The sequence below is a fragment of the Notamacropus eugenii genome, chromosome 1 (assembly GCF_028372415.1).
Source record: "Notamacropus eugenii isolate mMacEug1 chromosome 1, mMacEug1.pri_v2, whole genome shotgun sequence".
Lineage (NCBI taxonomy): Eukaryota > Metazoa > Chordata > Mammalia > Diprotodontia > Macropodidae > Notamacropus > Notamacropus eugenii.
The window spans coordinates 550,834,697-550,857,546 of NC_092872.1; the positions used below are offsets into that span (position 1 = coordinate 550,834,697).

At 37.0% G+C, this 22,850-nt stretch overlaps 2 protein-coding genes across 4 annotated transcripts in view; one reads left to right on the forward strand and one right to left on the reverse strand.

Moving 5' to 3' along the window:
• The window catches only part of KIDINS220 (kinase D interacting substrate 220), a 212,213-nt gene extending 189,681 nt beyond the window's left edge, over positions 1–22,532 (forward strand). For 2 of the 3 annotated variants that reach the window (XR_011972477.1, XR_011972478.1), the window contains 3 exons: positions 13,581–20,031; positions 21,517–21,609; positions 22,046–22,532. The gene's annotated coding sequence lies outside the window, so the exon portion shown is untranslated. Of the gene's footprint in view, positions 1–13,575; positions 20,032–21,516; positions 21,610–22,045 lie in introns of all 3 variants that reach the window. The other variant, XR_011972476.1, reaches the window with a different exon arrangement.
• ID2 (inhibitor of DNA binding 2) lies at positions 16,683–18,992 on the reverse strand. The gene is made up of 3 exons (XM_072634283.1): positions 18,645–18,992; positions 18,237–18,300; positions 16,683–17,448 (listed from the first exon to the last, which is right to left on the reverse strand). Exons 1-2 carry the CDS (start codon positions 18,990–18,992, stop codon positions 18,244–18,246), a joined length of 405 nt encoding a protein of 134 aa, XP_072490384.1. The 3' UTR covers positions 16,683–17,448; positions 18,237–18,243.
• Positions 22,533–22,850: the final 318 nt, after the last annotated feature.

The following is a 22,850-nucleotide window of genomic DNA, read 5'->3' on the forward strand; positions in this document are numbered from 1 at the left end:
ATAGTTCATTTAGCTCCTTAGGCCTCAGTTTTCTCCACTGTAAAATGAGGGAATCGAACTAGATCATATCTAAAGCCCATTCCAGTTCTAAATTTGTGATAACTATGATTTTACCATGATAGAAGATCAGATGTAAGTAACCTTTCTGCCTCAGGTATGAAATTCCAACACTTCTGATCCTCTGGACAATAAATAAGGATATTTATGGGGTTTATAATAGATTGGTCACTTCACTTTAGATCATAAAATTCTACATGGGGTTTAAGCTTACTTTGACAAATCATTTATATACAGTAACTGAATCTCTAATTTTGGAGCTGAGTATTTTATGTATTTTAAAAGTGCAGGTAACATAACAGAAACGTTTTCATTCATGTTATATAAAGAGTACATAACATAAAAGCCCCTTTCAGACTTAGTCTGGCTGCATCTGTTTATGAAAGGCTAGGAAGGGGAAAAGAAAAGAGATAATGACATTGTCCCCTGGTTTTAGTTTAGATCTATGTCTTTTCTCTCCCCATTCATATACATAGGAGAATGGAAGAGAAGACAATTTGAAAACTGGAGAGTCCTGACACCCAAAGTTCTTTAGTGGTTTAGGGACAATAACCGTTATCTAGTATATAGTCTTTGGAGGTAACAAAATGGAAAGTATATAGGAATCTCATCATAATTTACGGTGAAGTGTTTGACAGCCTCAAGCTCTGGACTTGGGAGAGGAATCAAAGAAAATGCTAAAGCTGAAGGCAATCATAATGGAGGACCTTGTTCTTTGTTCTAAAGAGCTAGGTCCCTTGTGCTAGATATGAGGTCATATGTCTTTTTGGTGCTCCTAGGTCACGATTTTTCTGCCTTTTCTAAAACAAAACAAAACAAAAAAACAAACCACAAGCTTTGTTTAAACTGAAAGTTATTTGGTAGGGTTCTTTCTCAGTTTTTTAGAATAATTTGTAAGAATGGTTGTACTAAGTATTCATAGCTCTACCAACGATTCATTAGTGCACCTCTTTTTCCACAATTTCCCTCCACCCCAAAATTGACTATTCCTGAGTTTGGCAAGTTGGCCAGTTTATTGTGTGTGGGTTGAAACCTCAGGGTTGTTTTAATGTGCAGTTCTTTATTATTATTAGTTATTTGGAGCATGCTTTCATATGATTGTTAATTGTTTGCAATTCTTCTCAGAGAACTATTTGTTCATATCCTTTGACTACCTGTCAATTGGGTAATAGTTTTTGGGCCTATATTTCTATTTCTGGTCTTTATGTCATATATTGGAGATATTTGGTATATTTTTTCCCATTTGACTGCTTCCCTTATCTTAGATGCATTAATTTTGTTTGTGCAAAAGTTTTCCAATTTTCTGTAATTAAAATGATCTAATTGCTCTTTCTCTTGTTTGCTTAAGAATTCAGTCCCTAGCCATAGCTGTGAAAGGCATGTGACCTGTTTCTATTCTGATTTTCCATGGGGATGATCTTTAACATTGGGGTCACAATCCATTTGGAATTTATTGTGAAGTATATTGTAAGGTATTCATCTAATACTAAGCCCAGTTTCTGTCAGACTACTTTCTAGTTTTCCCATCAGTTTTTGTCAAATAGAGTCCTTTTTTAGATAATTTATGTCTTCACATTCATTGAACTCTGGTTTACTGAGTTCAATTATTTCTGATTCTTCCTTGATATTTGTTTCCTTGATATACTTTTCTACTTTTAAAAATCATTGCCAACTGACTTGAGGTATAGAGGTGTTATTTCCCCTTCATTCCTACCTGTTTTCAATGTTTCTCTTGATACTCTAGATTTTTTTGTTAATTTCATTGTTTTTTAAAGCTTTATAAAGTATACCTTTGGCAATGTGATTGATATAGCACTAAATTGGTAAATTAGCTTTTGAAGTATTGTCATTTTTCTTGTATTAGCATGCCCCAGCCCTTAGTTTTGAGTACTTCTTCATCTGTTTTAAGTTCTTTATATCTTTAAGGAGTATTTTGTGATTGAACTAATACAGATAGTGAATTTGATTCGGTAGATTGACTCCCAAATATTTTATGCATTTAATAGTTATTTTGAATACAACTTTTCATTCTATTAGTGTTTCCTAGATTTTTAGTTATATGAAAATCCTGTTGATTTTAGTGGTTTTAGCTTGTAGCCTTCAACTTTCCTGAAACTATTATCTATAAAGATATAGGTATCTTTGCTGACTTTCTAGGATTAAATAAGTAAATGATCATATCATCAGCCAATAGAGGTAGTTATATCATCTTTGCCCTTTTTTTATGCCTTTAATTTCATTCTTTTATCTTAATGGTATTGCTAGCATTTCTAGAATTGTCAAATAATAGTGATGAAACGGAACATTCTTGCTTTAATCCTGTATTTACTTGGAAAGCTTCTAGTGTGTCTTTATTGCATGTAATGCTTGCTTTTGGTTTTGGACAGATAATTTAAAATATATTGAATATGATTCCTTATAAATTTTAGGATTTTTTTTTTAGCACAAATGAATTTTTTACTTTGAGATAATCATGTAGTTCTGGATATTTTTGCTTTAAATAAGACATGTTGATTGTTTTCCTAATGCTGAGCCATCCTTATATTACTGTTATAAATCCAACTTAATCATAGGAATGACTTTTGATTTTACTTTTAATTCATTCATTATGAATGAATATTTCATTCACAGGAATGAGTTGCTGCAATCTTTTAACCAGGATCTTATTTTTAAAATTTAACTCAATATTCATTAGTGATATTAGAATATAGTTCTCTTTATTTTGTCCTTCCCTAGCTAAGGGTATTAGAACTATATTTGTCTCATGAAAAATATTTCGTAGAGTGCTTTCTTTTCCAAATTTTGAGGATGATTTGTGTAGTATACATATTAATAGATTTTTAAAGGTAGTAAAATTCTCCTATAAATTCATGAGAGCTAGGAGTTTTTCCCTTTGGTTTATCCTTTACAACTAGTTCTGTTTCCTTTTCAGAAACTGGATTATTTAAAATTTCTGTTTGGTGTCCTGGTGTTGTTAATTTTAGTATCTTATATTTTCAAAGCTAATCCTCTTGTGTTCTTAGGTTTGGTTTTATTTTTTTTCCAGCATGTGACAGTACATTCTGATAATTCATTTAATTATTTTTCCTGGTTTTGTTATAATATCACTTTGGTCATTTTTAATTATATTGATTTGTTTTTCTGTACTTTTAAAAAACCTATTTAGCTAAAGATTTATCAATATTGTTAGTCTTTAAAGAACCAGCTTTTAGTTTTTCTTATCAATACCATAGTATTTTTGATTTCCAACTTATGTATTCTTTAATTGTCAAGATTTTATCTCATATGCTTATTTGTGGTTTATTTGTTGACTTTTAAATTTTTAAAATTCATGTTCAATTCAGGAATCTTCTTTTCCTGTTTTGTTGTAACAGGACTCTAGACTTACTTACATTCCAGCCCCCTCGGACACTAGAAAGTGTAGTCCCCAGAACAGAGGTAGCTTTATTCTCCTTTAAGAATCTAGGGGCTAAGAGCAGAGCCAAGATGATAGAGTAGAAGCAGAAATCTGCCTGAGTCCTCCACCCAACCCCCTCAAAATACCTGTAAAAAATGATTTTGAACAGATTCTAGAGCAGCAGAAGCCACAAAATGACAAAGTAAAACAGATTTCTAGCCCAAGGCAATCTGGAAGGTGGACAAGAGGGTTCTATTGTACCAGGCTCAGAAAGAAGCCCAGCCCAGCCTGGGCCATGCCAGCACAGACAGGAATGGAGCAAGCTTCAGGGTGCTGAATCTCTGCTCTGAGGTTTCCAGACTTCTCAACCCACAAACACCAAAAACAGCTTCAAAGGTCAGTGGGAAAACTCTCCCACCTGGGTGATAGAGCTCTCTGCCTATATACAGTGGAATCAAGTGGGTGATCTGGGTTGCAGTCCTGGGTGGAAGTCCTGGGGCAAAGAGGAGCACTGGCATGGTGGAGCTGGTGGTGGCTGTGGAGAGGGAATCCTACTCGCAGATCCAGGACAGACAAGAATGCTTGTGGTTGCTCACAAGTCAGAGTGCAGGCCAGGAGAGGAGTAAACACTTCTCCTTTGATCATACCACTTTAGAGGAGCTGAGAATTTATAGATCCCTGGAGGTATCTCTGAAAGCAGCTGCACAAAGTCCCTGAAACTTGGGGAAGTGCACCCTCCACTTAAAAAGGAGATCAGAGGTCAAATAATTGGGTGAGAAAATGACCAAAATAGGGGAAAAAACAGACTACAGAAGGTTACTTTCTTGGTGAAATGATATTCTCTTACGACAAGAAAGATTAAAGCATACAACAGGAGGAAGACAGCAAGGTCAAGGCTCCTACATCCAAAGTCTCCAAGAAAAATATGAAATGGATCTCAGACCATAGAAGAGCTTAGAAAGGGTTTTGAAAATTAAGTAAGAGAAGTGGAGGAAAGAAAAATTGGGAAGAGAATTGAGAGCAATGCAAGATAGTCAATAAAAAATGAGTCAGCAGCTTGCTAAAAGAGACCCATAAAAATGCTGAAGAAAATAACACCTTTAAAAATAAACTAAACTCAGTGGCAAAAGAGGTCCAAAAAAGCCAGTGAGGAGAAGAATGCCTTAAAAAGCAGAATTAACCAAATGGAAAAGGCAGTCCAAAAACTCACTGAAAAAAATAATTCCTTCAAAATTAGAATGGAGCAAATGGAAGCCTAATGACTTTATGAGAAATCAAGAAATTGTAAAACAAAACCAAAAGAATGAAAAAAATAGAAGACAATGTGAAATATCTCATTGGAAAAACAACTGACTTGGAAAATAGATCCAAGAGAGATAATTTAAAAATCATTGCTCTGCCTGAAACCATGATAAAAAAAAAAAGAGCCTAGACATCATCTTTCAAGAAATTATCAAGTAAACTGCCCTGTTATTCTAGAACCAGAGGGTAAAATAGAAATGGGAAGAACTCACCAATCACCTCCTGAAAGAGATCCCCAAAGGAAAGCTTCTAGGAATATTGTAGCCAAATTCCAGAGTTCCCAGGTCAAAGAGAAAATATTGCAAGTAGTCAGAAAGAAACAAATCAAGTATTGTGAAAACACAATCAGGGTAACACTGGACTTAACAGCTTCTACACTAAGGGATCAGAGAGCTTGGAATATGATATTCCAGAGATCAGAGAAGCTAGGCTCAAAACCAAGATTCATTTACCCAGCAAAACTGAGTATAGTACTTCAGGGGAAAAAATGGAATTTCAGTGAAATAAAGGACTTCTTGTTGAAAAGACCAGGGCTGAATAGAACATTTGACTTTCAAATAAAAGAATCAAGAGAAACATGAAAAGGTAAAACAGGAAAGAGAAGCCATAAGGGAGTCATTAAAGTTGAATTGTTTACATTGCTACATGTACAGATGATATTTGGAACTCATGAGACCTTCCTCAGTATTAGGGTAGTTAGAGAATATATATACATACATACATATACACACACACACACACACACATACACACATATATATGTGTGTACATATATGTGTATGTGTATATTACATAAGTGTATGTATGTGTAAATTATATGTGTGTGTATGTATGTGTACATACATGTATATATGTGTGTGTGTGTATATAGACAGAGGGCACAAGGTGAGCTGACTATGAAGGGAGGACACCAAAAAAATAAAATTAAGTGTTGAAAGGAACGTACTGGGAGAAAGAGAAAGGGAGAGGTATAATGTAGTAAAGCATCTCACATAAAAGAGGCAAGAAAGAGCTTTTACAATAGAGGGAAGAAGAGGAGATGATGAGAGAGAATAAGTGAACCTTACTCTCATTGGATTTGGCTTAAGGAGGGAATAACACACATTCAATTGGGTATGGAAATTTATCTTACCCTACAGGAAGGCAGAGGAAAGGGGATAGGAGAGAAAGGTTAATAGAAGGGATGGCAGGTTGGGGAAGGGGTAGTCAGAAACAAACACTATTGTAGGGGGAGAGGTCAAGGGAGAGAATGGAATAAATGGAGGATGGAACAGTATAGAGGGAAATGTGGTTAGTCTTTTGTAACATGACTGTTATAGAAGTGTTTTGCATGGTTACACATGTATGGTCTATATCAAATCACTTGTTTTCTCACTGAGGGTTGGTGGGGAGGGAGGAACGGAGAGAATGTAGAACTCAAAGCTTTAAAAATGAATGTTAAAAATTGTTTTTGCATGCAACTGGGAAATAAGTTGTACAGGCAATGGGGTATAGGAATCTATCTTGCCCTACAAGAAAATAGAGGGGAGGAGAATGGGAGAAGGGGGGTGGATAGAAGGGAGGACAGATTAAGGAAAGGCATGTTTATCCTGGAGTGGGGGAAGAAAAGAGTTGGGGAGAAAATTTGGATATATATTTATATGTTAAAAAAAGAATCTAGGGGTTAATTGCCTTCCCTCCTCCAGGATAGAGGGGTTCTTCTCATTCTATTTTCTTGAACATTAATGTTTTAATATTTAGTGTTTTTCTTACAGTAAACTGATAGAAAACTATCCCCAAATACCTGGAAAGCTTTGAAAGAAAAATCAAAGACCTACATTCTGATTTTCTGGAAGTTGGGTCCCCAAGCCTCCATATGGGTTGGTACCAGGAAGGGAGAATTGTACATGTTTGAAGAAGAAGGCCTTATTGGCTAATCCTTTGTTATATATCTTTATAGGTGCATAATTTTTCTTAATTCTTTATGTGCATCTCAGAGTGGTATGTTTTCTCATTATTATTGTTCTTTTATGTGATCCATTCATTTAATTTTTTTTCCTATTGCTTTTGTTTTTTCCTCCTTCCCATATCCCCCCCCCCCCCCCGCCCCGGGGGGGGAGACCTCTAAAATTGTAAGAGGTGACCTTCTTATAACAAGTATGTATAGTCAAGCAAAACAAAATCTCATATTGACCATTTCAAAAAATGTATATCCTATTCGTCATCACCTCTTGGTTAGGAGGTAGGTAATCATATTTGTCCTCTGGAATCATGGTTGATCATTGAGTTCTTAAATCCTTAAATTAAAACTTAGAGTTCTTAAATCTTTCAAAATTCATCAGTTTTACAGTATTGTCATAGCATATGTTTTTTTCCCCCAGTTCTGCTCACTTCACTCTATCAGTTCATACAGATATTCCTAGATCCTCTGAAATCATCTCCTCAATGTCTTACAATATAATAGTTTTCCATTATATCTGTATACCATAATTAGTTCAGCCACTCCCAAATTGATTAGGCATCCCTAAATTTTAAGTTCTTTGCTCTTACAAAATAGCTATTACAAATATATACATATAGACATAAAAAGATGTATATAATACATACATATGCATGTATACATACTTGTGTATGATATATATAATGGATTTTTTTCCCCAGTTATTTGGGTTTTTTGAAGGATGTTTGCCTAATAGTGGTATAGCTGGGTCAAATGGTATGTACAGTTTGTGGTAACTCTTTGTTTATAGTTCCAAATTGCTTTCAAGAATGGCTGTGCCAAATCACATTTCCACCAAGACAGTATTAATGTTCCTAGTTTCCTGAAGCCCCTCCAACATTTACCATTTTCTTTTTTTTCAACGTTGCCAATTTGATGGATATGAGACACAATCTCAGTTTTGCATTAATTTGCATTTATTTAGTAGTTAGCGATTTGGCATATTTTTTATTCAGTTGTTGGTAGCTTGGATTTTTCCCTTGAGAACTGCCTGTTCAAGTCATTTGGCCATTTTTTCTATTGAAGAATGAATCTTATTCTTATAAATTTTAAATAATTTCTTGTGTAGCTTGGAAGTGAGAGCTTTATCAGAGAAACTTGCTGCAAAGATTTCTCTCACTTAGTTGTTTTCCTTATAATTTTAGCTGCATTGGATTTCTTTATCCAAAATCTTTTATGTAATCAAAATTGTTCATTTTATCTTCTTTGATTTTCTCTATACCTTGTTTGGTTATGAACTCATTTGCCTATCTGTAGATCTGAATGGTAATCACTTTTTGCTCTTCTAAGTTGTTTATTATACAACCTTTTATTGTTAGTCATTTATCCACTTGGAGCTTATATTGCTATATGCTATGAGGTGTTAGTCTATACCTAAGTTCTGTCATATTGCTATCCAATTTTTCCTGCACTTTTTATGAAATAGTGAATCCTTACCCCAATTCATGCTGTGGGAAGAACAGAATAGAAGGCAGAACAGAGGGTTGGGTGGTTGGGTGGTTGGGTGCCCCTTGAGATTCTGAGGATAAATTCCTTGAATTTCATTATTTTTTTCTAGTCTTACAAAAGTCACCTTTTGGCAGTGTTAGTTGGTGTGCACTGAATAAGTAAATTAATTTGATAGCACTGTCATTTTTATATTGGTTTTGCAAATGCATGAGCAGTCTAATATTTCTTTGACTTTATTTCTATAAAGAATATATTATAGTTGTATTTATATATTTCCTATGTATGTTTTGGTAGGTATATTCCTAAGTATTCTATATATCTGTAGTTATTTTAAATGGAATTTCTCTTTCTCTCCCTACTGGTTTTTATTGTGGTAAACAGACATGCAGACCTATATAAATTTATTTTGCATTCTGTAATTTTACTGCAATTGTTAGGCAACTATAGATGATACAATGTATAGAGCTCTGGTGTCAGATTAGGAAGATCTGAGTTTGAAACTTGCCTCTGATATGTACTAGCTGTGTCACCTTGGAGAAGTCACTTAACCCTTCTCAGCTTCAATTTCCTGATTTGCAAAATGAGGATAAGCATAGCATCTTCCTCATAGAGTTATGGAGGTTAAATGAGATTAGATGTGTAATATATTTTATAAGAAGTGCTATATGCATACTAGCAATTATTGTTTCAGTTAGTTTTTAGTTGTTTTTAGGGTTCTCTACACCATCATGTCATCTGCAAATATGGATTTTGTTTCTTCTTTACCTATGCTTATTCCCTCAATTACTTTGTCTTACTTTATTGTTCTAGCTAGCATTTTTAATACTGCATTTTTATGCTTTTTTTGTATCCTCAGCACTGGGGATATAAAGGGAAGCAAAAGACAGTCTCTGCTTTCAAGGAGTTTACAGTCTAAAGGGGTACTCAATATTTTACTTTAAAATTTTGGATCACCCTCATTAAGGATGTTGTTCTATCTCTTTTAGAATGAAAGCAAATCCAGCTAGAATTCCTGAAAGAGATGAAGCAGGAGTCTAAAAAAGAGCTGATGTATTTTTATAAATAAAAGGAGTCCTAGAAGAGCAAACTGGTAAAGAAATGAGAGCTATAGGGGGAGAAAAGAATTGGAAAGGGAATTAATAGTTTGGCACAAGAGATATAAAACCTTGCCCACGTTCCAAACTTCCTGAAAATTTGAATGAACTAGATAGGAGCCCATGACTTCATGAAATAATAATAAATATTAAAGCAAGGTCAAAAGACTAAAAGAAGAAATGGAGAAAACATTAGAAATATCATTGCAAAAGCAACTAAACAGAAAAAAATTTAATAGTAATTGGGCTCCCTGAATACCTTGACCATAAAAGAGGAAAGACATCCTAATTTCAAGAAATTCTTAAACAAAACTGTCAAAATATTTTAGAACTATGTGCCAAATTGGAAATAGAATCAAATAATTACTGAAAGAAACCTCAAAATAAACTCCTAGGACAATTACAGTAAAAATCCAGAGCTTTCAGGTCAAAGATAAAATACTGCAAACAACCAGAAAGAAAGATTTCAAATAATGAGACACAGTCAGAATCACACATGATTTATCAGGTACCATTGTGGAAAAATGGAAATTTTGAAATACCACATTCCAGAAGGCAATGTATATAGCCTATAGACTTACAACCAATAATAATTTATCCAGCAAAACTGAGGTATAATCATACAGGGATAAAAACAAATCTTTAATGAAATAGAGGTTTTCCCAACATTCCTAATAAAAAGACTAGAGCCAAAAAAACTTAAAGTTCAAGCACTAGAGTTAAGAGAAACAAAAGAAGGTAAACACAAATGAATCATAAGGAACTAAACAAGGATAAATTGTTTACATTCTAATATGGAAAGATGGTATGTGTCCCCTTTGAACCTTATCATCATCAGGGGTCATAGAAGTCTAATTAGACCAGGCCTAAGAGTGGATCTGTTATGTCTTGGTAATATTAAGAATAGAATGGAAAAAGAGAAGAGGAGTATATTTGGAGAGGGGAGGGAGCTGGGTAGAAATATATATTTCACTTAACAGGAAAATAAGAGGAAAACGGTAGAAAAAGGAATTAGAGGGAGAGTAACTTAATGGAGGAATTAATCCTAAGTAAAATAAACTCTAAGGACATACTATACTTTTAAAAAGTACCAAATAATTTTTATGATCACTGTGTCATATTACAAGTTGATTCCAAAATTGCTACTTCCTCATCATTCATACTTTTTAAAAATTATTGTTCTTGAGATTCCAGACTCTTGTTCTTCTAAATGAATTTTGTTATTATTTTGTCTAGCTCTCTAATTTCCCTTCATGGTATTTTTATTAGTATGGCAGCAAATCTCTTAATTAATTTAGCTAGTATCATAGTCATTATTATTGTTTGCATGGCTCTACCATGTGCAATGAGTATCCATATTTCAAATTATTAAAAGTCATTCTTGATTTCCTTTAAAAATGTTTTATAATTGTTTTTATGTCTTGATTTTGCCATGGTAGTTTGGCTCCCAGATATTTTATACATTTTGTATTCATTTCAAGTGGGATTTCTGTTTCTAGTTTTACTTCCTGATTTTTGTTATTGTTTTATATAATGGTATTGATTTTTGTGATTTTATTTTGTTTCTTTCTGTTATTCTGAAGCATTGTTTCAATTAGTTTCTTTGCTGATTCACTAGGATTTTGTAAGTAAATGATTGTATCAGCAAATATGGATGGTTTGGGCTTCTTTTTGCTAGTGTTTATGTTTATATTTCTAATTTCTTTCTCCTTTCATGTTACTATTGATAATATTTATATAACAATATCAAAGGGGAAGGCGAAATCTTCTATTTAATTGGAAAGCTTTTAGTACTTCTGTGTTACAGATAATGTCAGTACTCTCAAATGGTTCCGTACCAGAAATGGACATATTTTTATTATAGGAAATGACGCTGAAGATGTTTTGCCATCAAACCCTAAGGTCCATTGGGGTCTTTCCATCTCACTTGTCACTGAAACCTTCTATTTGTGTTGTAACCTTAACCCTAACCTATTAGAATGTGAGCTTCTTTAGAGTGGACACTATTTATGTCAACAATGCTTCATATATAATAAGCAATTAATATGTTTTCTTATTCATTCATTCATTTCTTATATATAGGAAACACCTTGCAGATGTTTCTATTTATAAATTTCGTTGTTTTAATTTCATCATACTTTAAAACATTGCAGATCCACCTAAATGAAATATACAACTTAACAGGATTTAGCTAACTATCCACACAGGAAAAATCAAGAGGATAAAGAATGCCTAGCGTTCAGGGTATTGGATTAAACAATCCATGGAACTGGTCAGTCAATCAGTCAATCAATCAGCCATCAGCCAATTTATTAAGTGCCTTCTCTGTGCCAAGGACATGGAGATACAAAGGAAAAAAATCACACAGCCCCTCCCTTCAAGAAGTTTGCAGTCTGTTGGACATGAAAGCATTTACAGCAATATACTTTGCAGTATTTGGTCAGTTGCTATATGTGTGTATATATATATATATATATAGCAACTGACCAAATGCTGCAAATGGAGAGACAGAGACAAGAGACAGAGATGCTATGAACTGAACCCAGAACTGAATAGAAAAAGAATAAACTAGATTGCCTTTGAAAAACTGCTCAGTACTTTTCATGACCCTACTCTTCTATCTGACAGAAAGGCCTCTCTTTTCTATATGAATATTCTTGCAGTGATGCTATGTTGTAGATTGTGAGTCATTGAGTGCTACAGTCTCAAGAAATGTGTTACTCAAAGGGCTGTGAAGAAGTATCTCCTATATGTGTTGTAGATAAAAATGTTGGGTCCAGAACAAAGCAGAGCTAGAACCAAAAGTTTAGAAACTAATTAGGGTTTATTGAATTTGCCAGCAGAAGAGCCCCATTTGTGCAGGTGGAGACTCCCTGAAGGAGTAAAAGGACAAAGCTTATATAGGTTTCAATTTAAGCAGGAGGTGAATTGGGTAAGGGGCAGGTAGGTGGCACTGTGAATAGAGTCCTGGGCCTGGAGTCAGGAAAACTCATCTTCCTGAGTTCAGACACTAGCTATATGACCCTGAACAAGTCATTTAACCCTGTTTATCTTCATTTCCCCATCTGTAAAATGAGCTGGACAAGGAAGTGGCAAACTATTCCAGTATCTTTTCCAAGAAAACCCCAACTGAGGTCATAAAGAGTTGGAAATGACTGAACAACAACAAGAATTAGGTATGGGATACCTTGCAGGGCAGCAATAGGGGTGATGGTATTACTTGATTGATTGGACAGGACCTGTTGCTGGGGCTAGTAACAGGAAAGGCTCTTCTTCAGGTTAACGATCTCTTACAAACATACCCTAATAGACAGGACTGTTACAGGTATTTGCTGTTTCAGCAGAAAAAAAGGGGGCAGGGAAGGGGGAGGATGGGCTGCAATACAAACAAGGGCCAAGACAGAGGAACTACAGACAAGATGCCTGTATTGGCTACCCACAGTGTGCATAAGCTACAGCACATTACCAGGGAAGCATTTTTAAAGGTAAGTGTGTAAAGGATGCCATCAGAGTCAGTAAATATTTATTAAGGGCCTAACACATATAAGGCACTTTGAACTGATAAAACTAGGAGGCTCTAATAAGAGGAAGTATCCATATGTATGTTGAAGTCTCTAAATCTGGGGGTGAATGTTGGGGAGGAAAGATTGAGAGCCATGGAACTGAATTCATTGAGGAAGAAAGAGGAGTGTCTTATCTGTAAATAACAGCTATCAAGATTTTGATTGGATAGTAGATATGAATTGTATGAACTTCAAAGAAAGAGAAGTTACTAAATGATGGTGGTAGGGAGTGAATCTGGATGTGGAAATGGAGAATATGGAGTATTCCAACTTTCTCACCTCAGTCAGTGCATTGGTGGGGAGGGTGAGGTAGAAGAATGCATTAAAATACAAATCAGTGCTGGAAAGAATAGACAGGGAGGCTGTGTCATTAGGAGGGAGACAGGTCTCCATGAAAGCCAAGAGATGGTGGAATAAGTGGAAAAAGAAATGATTTAAAATGAAAGCAAATTTGTTTCTTGTGTAGCAAGCCTTCCAGAGGGCACAGCTAAAGGGATGGGTAGCTTTTTGTTGGGACTTTGGAGGGAGGGAGGATGAGGGGAATGGGAATAAGAAATCAGAAGAGGAAAATAAATAAATAAAATGAATGTCTGGAAAATAAAGGCAGTCTGATCATGTAGTGAGCATGAGTATTAAATCTGTGCCAGGTTGTGCAACCAATTTTCTGGAGAAAAATGTATCCTGCACATGAAGTTTAATCTGCATTATTAACATTTTCTCTATCACTTTCTCAAGTTTAGAAAAATGAAAAAAAAACGATAAATGAAGCCCTGGTTTCTCATGAATTGAATCGAGCTGGCTCCAGCACACCCCTGAACCTACAGAATGTCTCTATGTCCCACTGATATCCACACAGGGTCAAGATACCTTCAGCATGTTGGGTGATGGAAGATTTGTGAGAAGATATGGACAAAAAGTCAGAGGATGAACAGGTGTTGAGTTGTTATCTGCATTATGCCCAAATTGGTAAGGTCATGGTTCTATTGAAGAGTTTTGGAAACGCTGCATTTTGTCCTGTGGTTCATTAATCTAAGGCAGAAATGCTTATTCTTGTTGCAAAGATTTATTTGTAGTAACCAAACCATGAATAGCTGCCTTCTCTTGTAAGGCCAGAAGGTGGTGCTCAGGCTCCATCATCTGGGCTCCCTCCTTTGAAGAGTAAGGTTTTGAAAAAAACCCAGAGGATATAGTCCAGGCCCCTTATTTTATGGAGAAAAAAACTAAGGCAGATGAAGTGACATGTTTAGAAGCAGTTAAGAAGTAAGCCAGGATTTATACTCAGGTCCTCGGATTTCAAATCTAGCGCACTTAAGAGAAAGGGATAAAGATAGGAATGGGAGCTCTGATTTCATTGGTATAGGGAGCTCTTAGGTGAGGCAAGCCCCCTCTTCCAGCACAGGTTGGCACATTCTCTGCATCTTATCGTCTTAGAAGATACAGATTTTCTTTCTTAAAATAGACTAATTTTAATCCTAATGTTAGGGTCAACATATTCATCAAAATATTTTAATCCTCAAAGAAGCCTTTTGAGCAACTGAGGCCCAGTGACTTACAGATGCACTACAATGTGTTATTCCCAATTCCAGCTCCCCTCAGCCTCTTCCCCCTAAAATTAGATATTGATTTATGAATCAGAAAGGCTACTTTCACATGTTTCCAAGGAGGCGGAATTCAAACTGGTGGAGATTTTGGGAATGTCCAGAGAGTAGCCAGTCCCAAGATACTCAGCAAATGATGGGGGAAATTTGTAAGTGCAATATGTCAGCTATTATCATCATCATCTACTTTGGATTTACTCCCAGGATGCGGGAACTAGTCTAGTTGGGCTTCTCTTTAGGAATTCAAACACAGTAAATGTCCTCAAATCACAAAGGTATTAGAAAGCAGTATTGGATGTTTCCCAAGTTTTCTTTCTTTATCTTGCTGTGATCAAGATTTGTTGATCCTGTGCTGTGTTGGTAGGGGACTGTGTGCAAGCAGGGGTGCTATAAAATAAGTATCATGGTATGTTGGGAAGAGTTCATAATCTTGACTCTACCATACACTAGTTGTATGATCCTAAGTAATTTCTTCTCTCAGCCTCAGTTTCCTCATCTATAGTAGAGATGTTAATGCTCATACTACTTACCTTACAGAAATGTTGTCCAGAGAGCATTTTGTAAACCTTAAAGCCCCTACCCTAGGAAATGTTGTCATATAAAAGCAACTGATAATAAAATGCTAGTATACACCTGGTATCAAATGAGCTGTATAGAGGAATACTACCAAAAAGGATAGTGGTGAGAGGAGCTTGCCATAGTCCACAGTCAGCCCTTGAACTTTTAGCTCTATTATTTTCTTAACCTTACTGATTTATTCTTTGGATGGAGAAAGACTAAGACCAAAGAGCTCATGCTGTCTTGTGCAGGAAGAGTAGAAATTTCAGAATTGCAATGATATAAGGGAAACCAAATAGCCAACCTTGGTCCTGTTGTATGAAGTACTCATAGAATATCACCTTTTTCATTCCTTTTGGAGGGAGAAGGGGAAAGAGAATTGTATGGTATCTTAAAGTCCTGTTCAGTTACCTTGTTCTGACAGCATCTATCCAGCAGAGGGAGACCGTCTTCAGAAGATAATGATGTGCTCTTGCTGAATAGTTGTAACTTGGATTGATTGTAACTGGTTTATAATGCAAGGCTTGGTTTTCCCCTGCATCCCTAACTACTTTCTCTTCTCCCAATTCAAGGTTTCAGCCAGTACCCTGAGTTCACCAATCACTGGGAAGTGGTTTATCCCTAAATTATGTCTGACACATTAAGACATCAAGCCCAGCTTTCTTGTTCCCCCTTACACTCCTTTCCACCCTGGAGCCCTAAATGGGTGGTAGATTTTGTGTCAAGGGCAAGGAAAAGCAGGCAATTGTAGACTATGGAACCACCCATACACCTGTTCAGTCCAGTGAAAGTGGCTTCAGGTGAGACTCCTCAGAAAGGCCCAACCTTTTTTCCCCTCAATATTCCTAACCACAGAGGAGCCATCTCTCCCAGGAAGTAATTTCTTTTCTGGAGATTTTGTTTTTATAAAACAGCAATCTTCCAAATTTTGCAACTTAACGACCTAAAGTTGAAATAGCTCATTAATACTTTCTATAGTTTGCACATATTTCTCCCTTATCCATTATCTCCTCTAGGGCATTAAAAAGATATAGTAAATAGACTCAAGATTAATGGGCTCACAACCACAGAAGGGGGACACAGATAAACCACTGTATATTAAATAACTAGTCTGAGTTGGATGAGGAGGAATACTAAAATCTGTTGTCATAGCTTTTCTTAAGTGTCTTATTACAGACTAATTCAATTCTGGAGAAGCAAGTCAGTCAAAGAGCAGCCAAAATTTAATCACATAGCAGAATTCTTCCAGTTCTTAGTTATGTCAGAGGTTCTACAACTATTTTTTTAAATTAAAAAGCTGTTCACAGATTCTTGTAAATTCCCACCCAGAAAGGTAGCTGCTGGCCCACCCCTTCTACACTGAAGCCAACTTTATTCTAATTGAAAAATGAAATTCTTAGTTCCACAGCTCTTGTAATTAACTTTATATTAATCTAAAAGGAAATGCCATAGCTGTTCAGAACTTAAAATACTAATCACTGGTAAGAATCAGGGGAAAATTCTGAGTGAGTTTCTGTAGACTTTACAGTTAACCAACCTTTTGCCCCCCACTGATTTAGGAGTGTGTGCCTCACATATGATAAGTTTGCTCAGGATCATATTTCCAATCTTTATTAAGAGGCAAGGTGGGTGAAGAAGAAGATAGTGTTATAAGGAGTGGAATGAGATTCAAAAATCATGCAGATATTGGGTATTCACTTCAAGCATGTTTTATTAATCATATACATTCTACATAAATTTGAACTTGTATTTATTTGGATTCAATTATGACATAACATAATAAAAATCAAAGCACTGGTCCTCCGAAATAAGCAGGCAATCACCATTCAATAAACACACTTGATTTATTTTGTATAAAAGGGTTAAGTTTACAACTAAACTTTTATAAAAAGTTTAGCATGATTAAGTACATCATTACACTTTTTGCAGAAATGTACATCTCTGCCACTATACAAGAAAACTCTAATTAAAGAGTTCACAAGGTTTCACTCAATATATATATATATTTATATATAAATATATACACAGCATTCAGTAGGCTTTGTCAAAAAGATAATTTCTGACCAAAAGACTTCATTTAAGTAACTGAACACTGGATCCTTCTAGTACTCACGCTCCACCTTTGAAAAAAGGCAAAGTCTGCTTAAAATGGGCAATTCCTTGTGAGTTTTAACGTTTCGCTCCCCATGGTGGGAATAGTATATAAAGAAAACCTTCCGACTGCAGAAAGGGCATTTAAAAGTCTCTTCATAAATAACTAAAATCAGTCCAGGTCATAGAACACGCTGGGGTGGGGGATAGGGGGGTATTCATGCTCAATTTTTCTTTTTTTTTTAAAGGTCCATTTAACTTGATGTTGACTTCCCTCATTACATAGTTGAAAAATAAAGTTCAGCGCCTGAAAAGATCCTGTAGATTTTGTTGTTGTGCAAAAAAAAAGAGTCGTGAACACCTGCAAAAGATTGAGAGAGGAGAGAGGCATGTTTAGGAGAATGTAACATAAGGGCAGAGATCCGGACAGACTGGCGCCAGGGAGGAAGCCACAGTTTGAACATTTAACCAAACACTCAAAGATTGGGCAAACCCTGGCGTCCAGATGCAACACACACACTGCCTCAAAAGCGCAAATTAAACATTAAAATAGCAGACATTCAGGAGGAAAAACTTCACAATCCAATCTCTTATTTGGATCTCCAAGCAGAGCTCAGAGGCGCCAGTCTGCCTCTTATAGCAATTATTTGATTAAAAACAGCCACTTATTTAAACTGATAGAAGACAATCCCAGATCACTATATTTCAGGGGCAGGACAGTAAACCTTCGTTACCCACAACTCCCAAGAGGGCTAGAGTTTTAGGAAAAGAGTCCACTATGGAATTTCTTATAAGATTAATTTCCAGAAAGGTTAACACTTGATATAATCGGAGTAACAGTAGAGAACAGCCTGGACACAAATTCTCTCCACAGGCCAACACACATTTCATTTGAGCCACTATCACAGTGAATTACAGATGTGATTTTAAAAAGGAAATTTTCTGTTTGGTCAGCGAAGAAACAGGCTTTTCCAAGGTGTTACCTAGCCCATTACTTTTGTTGGGATTAAATGAACATCTACTGTCAACTGTGTTCACTTTTAAAGTGAAATTTCAGGAACACTCACAACAGGACCTTCAGAATCAAATGGGGAAAAAGACACTAGGCATAACACTTCGCCATTCAACATAGAAGCTACAAACACTCACCATATATTTAGCCACAGAGTGCTTTGCTCTCATTTGACATTAGCTCTGAGGGGAATTCAGAAGCCTGTAAGCAGGGGAAAAGGGGGGAGGAAAGAATGGAAGCACAATGTTAGCATCTAGAACGTGAAAACCTTGTAAAGTATTCTCACAACTTCCAGTTACCATTTCACAAATCTATGACAATTCAGATTTACAAACATAAGATGTAACATCTCGAGAACTAATTAGCAATTTCAGTACCAATTCAATCTACTTTATTTTTAATTAATAAAAATTACTTAACACTAACCTAATTATCACAACAGTGGGGTTGTTAGTGACAGCCAGCACAAGGAATTGTCTATGTATGAACTGGCTAAAGAGGGGTGGGGAGAGGATGGTGGTAGAGAACCGTAGGCAGACATTTACCTGTAAGGAAAGGATGCTGATGTCTGTGTTCAAAGTGGTCAGAGGTGTCCTAGAAGATGGATTTTGTCCCGGCCTCTGGTGATGAAGGCTGACAATGCTGGGATGCGAGTCTAGAGCTATTTGCAGGTCCAAGATGTAGTCAATAACATGCTGCAGGATTTCCATCTTGCTCACTTTCTTGTTCTGGGGGATGCTGGGCACCAGCTCCTTCAATTTGGAGTAGCAGTCGTTCATATTGTAGAGCAAACTCATAGGATCATCCACCGGGGTTTTGCTACGGGATATACCCAGGTTGTGGTCAGAGAGGCTGTTTTTCCTAACAGATCTCACAGGACTGAAGGCTTTCATGTTGGACGCACAGCAAAGAAAGAAAGGGAGAGCGAGAGAGAGCGGTGGCTTCTAGCGCTCTGCCTGACTGAAGCAGCTTATCCGCTCTAGTTCTACTCCGAACAGCTCTCTGGGCTCAGAATGAAGCTGTAGGCTGTCGACGCTGCTTTTATTCTAACACACTAGGACTACCAAATCCAATTTCTCTCGGCTATTATTGGTGGAACTTGACTTGTCCATCAGGCTAGAAGGACGCTGCCATTGGTGGGAGTGAAAGCTCAAAGAACGTTCAGTCCTTCCGCGTTCTAAGCCAATCTTCACGAAGTGGGGGGCGTGGCTAAGGGAGCCCAGCTGGGGTGGTAAATACTGTACGGTTGCCACTGAGCCCTGGAAAAGGAGGAAGACTGTAGGGAAGGAGATTAGGCGTAGACGGATTTAGAAAATTTAAAATGTGTTTTCTTGAATTTTAATTCCAGTGATTAAGTAGCTAGAGCACACAAGCCCTGGTGAATTTAGGAGTACAGGGTATGTAATAATGGCCTTTCCATACATACCTTTTGAGCTTTTAACTATCTAAAGTTGTAATGACTGAAAGTTTAGCTCAGGGAAGTGGAATCCAAAGTACAATGCAACAAATGGAATACCATTGAGAAAAAGGAAAAGTATTCCAGCAGTGATCGCAAATAATCCTGTCCCTGAAAATTGACGCTTTTAAAGGTAGATGACTGCGCTACGAATGGTGCTCTTTAAAGTACATTTTAAAACAAAGTTGGTAAGCACACATAATTCTAGTTTAGTTTGAACATCGTAAGCTGGAGCTAGGTAGGAGGCAATAATTGTAGAAATGGTGAAATAAATGTATAACTGAAACTTGCGCTCCGTCCTCAGCCAGAAAGCTCTGAAAACTAGAGTTCTTCACGAGACCTTGTTTTCCCTTTGGTGAGAGGGGCAGGACTATTTTAAAGGATCATGTTAATCGGAAATCATTAAGTAAATTTGCATATTGAAACTACATTTACATACGTTGCCCTTGAAAGCCCGCTGGTCTGCTCCCTCCAGGGTAAGTGGCACACTACTGTAATTAATTATGCACCAATAATTGTTTGTGGTGACATTTCTCCTTGCTCTTCTACTTCATAAGCATTGTGACAGGTAGCTATTTCTATAGCCAAGGATAACTATGTTCCAAAAGTATTGATTTTTTTTAAAAGACAGCTTGTTTGCAATTTCTTCTGATTTTTTTAGACGCTTCGCTGACTAGCTACCGTTTTACTTCAGTAAGCCCTAATTGAGAAACTGTCTGTACTTACATGTACAGAACAAAAAAGACGGAGGTTCTTAGTATATTTTCAGTTACTTTATACTACTCCCTCCAATGAAAAGAGCATCTGACTGATTTTTTTGTGTTTTGCAATATAATTTCTTTCTTTTGGGTTTGGTAATGAGTTAGAGACCAGTAGACCTCTGAGAAATGCAGTGTAAGCAAATAAGTCTAAAGCTTATCAAATCTACACCACACTACCTTGAGGAAGATGAAGAGGCATAACTAGTAGGTGTATGTAATATTGTAACCTATGGATACATTCTTCCCTGTCTTCCCCACTACCCCTATGCCTTAATGTTTACTTTCTCAGTTGGTGCAGGAAGATCTCAGAACGCTAAATTTTGCTTACTGTTTGTGACTCAGTCCCTGAGTTTTTAATCTGGACTTTATTGTACCTGGAATAATTCAAGTCAAGTTTTGGGGGTTTTTAAGGGGGGGGGGAGAGTTGATAGCTCCTAGTATTGTCAAAATCTACCACAAACTCAGGCAAGAATTACAAACAAACATTGAAATGAAAGAGACTTCTCCTGAATCTTTAGTCATTTCAGCATTAAAGTAATAAAATTTGACTAGTATTAAATCAGGAAGTGATTTACCACTTTTTACTTTAATGTAATGATTTAATGCAGGTGTTACCATCCCATGACTGTCACAAGGGAACAGATTTTTTTTTTTGTATTGACACTCTTTCAGTGAGTGGTATTATACTTTTAACGTCAACATGTTTAGATTTCTGGAATTATTATTTTTTCTTATTTTTGGACATTGAAACGAGGTGTACTTGACATATTCTTAGTTCTTTTCCAAGGACAATGCCTGTCTCCATTATAGTCCAGCTTCATTACTGTAACAGTGGTTCTGCTATTTAGGTGTGGAATTGGGTTTTTGTTGTTGTTGCTGTAACCTGAAAAGTTAATTAAACTAGTATACTCCCTAGATAATCATTTTGAACTCACAGGAAAATTCATATATGCTTAAAGTTTTAAAAAGTTTCAAGATTGATTCTACTGCACTGCCACTGATCAACAACCTAATTTTATATTTAAGATAGGTGTAACAAAGTTGTAAAAGTAAGTGATAAAAATAACCACGGAGTAATTTAGTTGCAGGTTTATCTCCCAGAGGTACCAATGTTACACGATCTTTTAAATTATGTGTTAGAAAAATGTTGCTACAGTATTTTCTGTTTAGGTTACAATGAATAAAAATCCATCCATTTAGGCATATGTGTTTGCATTTGAAGACTCCAAAGTTCAAATGATCCCAGCTGGAAGAGAAGGTCTTGAAATGGCTAAACTTGTATGTGGCAAAAAGGTGTGAAGGGTTTCCTGCGGGGTGGTAGGTGGTTTTTCCCTCTCCCTTCTTAATTACATAGTATACACCCTCAACCCCATGAGTTCTGGGAGTCCCCTTTATATTTTAAGACCTGCTCATTTGTCCGGTATCTTTATTCCAAGTACTGTAGTTGCTCCTAACATCTGTGTCCAGGCCATTTTTTGCTCTAATCAGAAGCAGCTCTCAGTTGGGTGCACAGGCAGCCACAGCTCAGGCACTGCAAGGGGTTGGGGGAAGGAGGCGGCTTTGCAATTGCTGTGTGATGCAATGTGATTGTAGTTGGGGGGGGGGGGGAGTTGGGGGCAAGGGAGATGTGGGGAGGAAGAAGGGGGGGCTGAAATTCTCAAGGTCCTTTTTGCACATCTGGCGCAATTGGGATTTCTCTCCTTTCTTCCCCCTGGTTTTGTTCTCACAGCTGTGTCCATTTCGCCTGTGACCCCCTGAGTGATCCCTGACAGGTGATGAATTGGCAGCAGCAGCAACAGCAGCGAGCAACCCAGGCCGCTGCAGAGCTGGAGCCGCGAGCCCCGGAGCAGACTCTCTGGCGCCAGGCGCGTGACGCCGCCCATTCACCGCCGCCCTCCAGCCTTGTCCTCGCGGCGCCGCTCAGGCGGCTGCCACGGCAACCGGGGCTGTCAGTCAGCGGGCTCTCCCAGCTGATCAATGCCTCTGAGACAGGGGCAGTTTCATGCCTCACCTCGGCCCTTGGCTGCTCTAGGGCCAGCAAGCACCTGCAGCCAGTTGTATGTCTTAAGTTACTAGTTATTTGTGGGAGGGAAGGAAAAAGAGCGAGAAAAGAGAAACCTTCCTTTGCAAAGAGTTTTGCGAGGGAAAAATGGTAAAAGCATAATGTAATTCAGGTTTTGCCAAAATAAAATATTTTGACTTTTTTTCTTTTCAAACTAGGCTGTGCTGGAATGGAAGGCCAGAAGGTGGAGATAGGAAGGTTACTTTTTCTAGCAAATATTGATATTTTTCTCCTTTTCTTTGTATCCACAATGGATGACTGATCCCAAGGCTCCTACAGATCCTTAAAAGTGTTTTCTTTCCTTCTCGAGTCTTTCCCTTAGGAACCGCAGATTACACAAAATGCCATTTTATTTTTCCATTGGAGCCCCTGAGGGAGAAGGTCCACAGTTTATGCCCACCCCCACCCCCAACCCCACCCTGCGGCTTTTCCTTTACCCCTCTAGCGACTGTAGGGCTGTACGCCAGAGTGG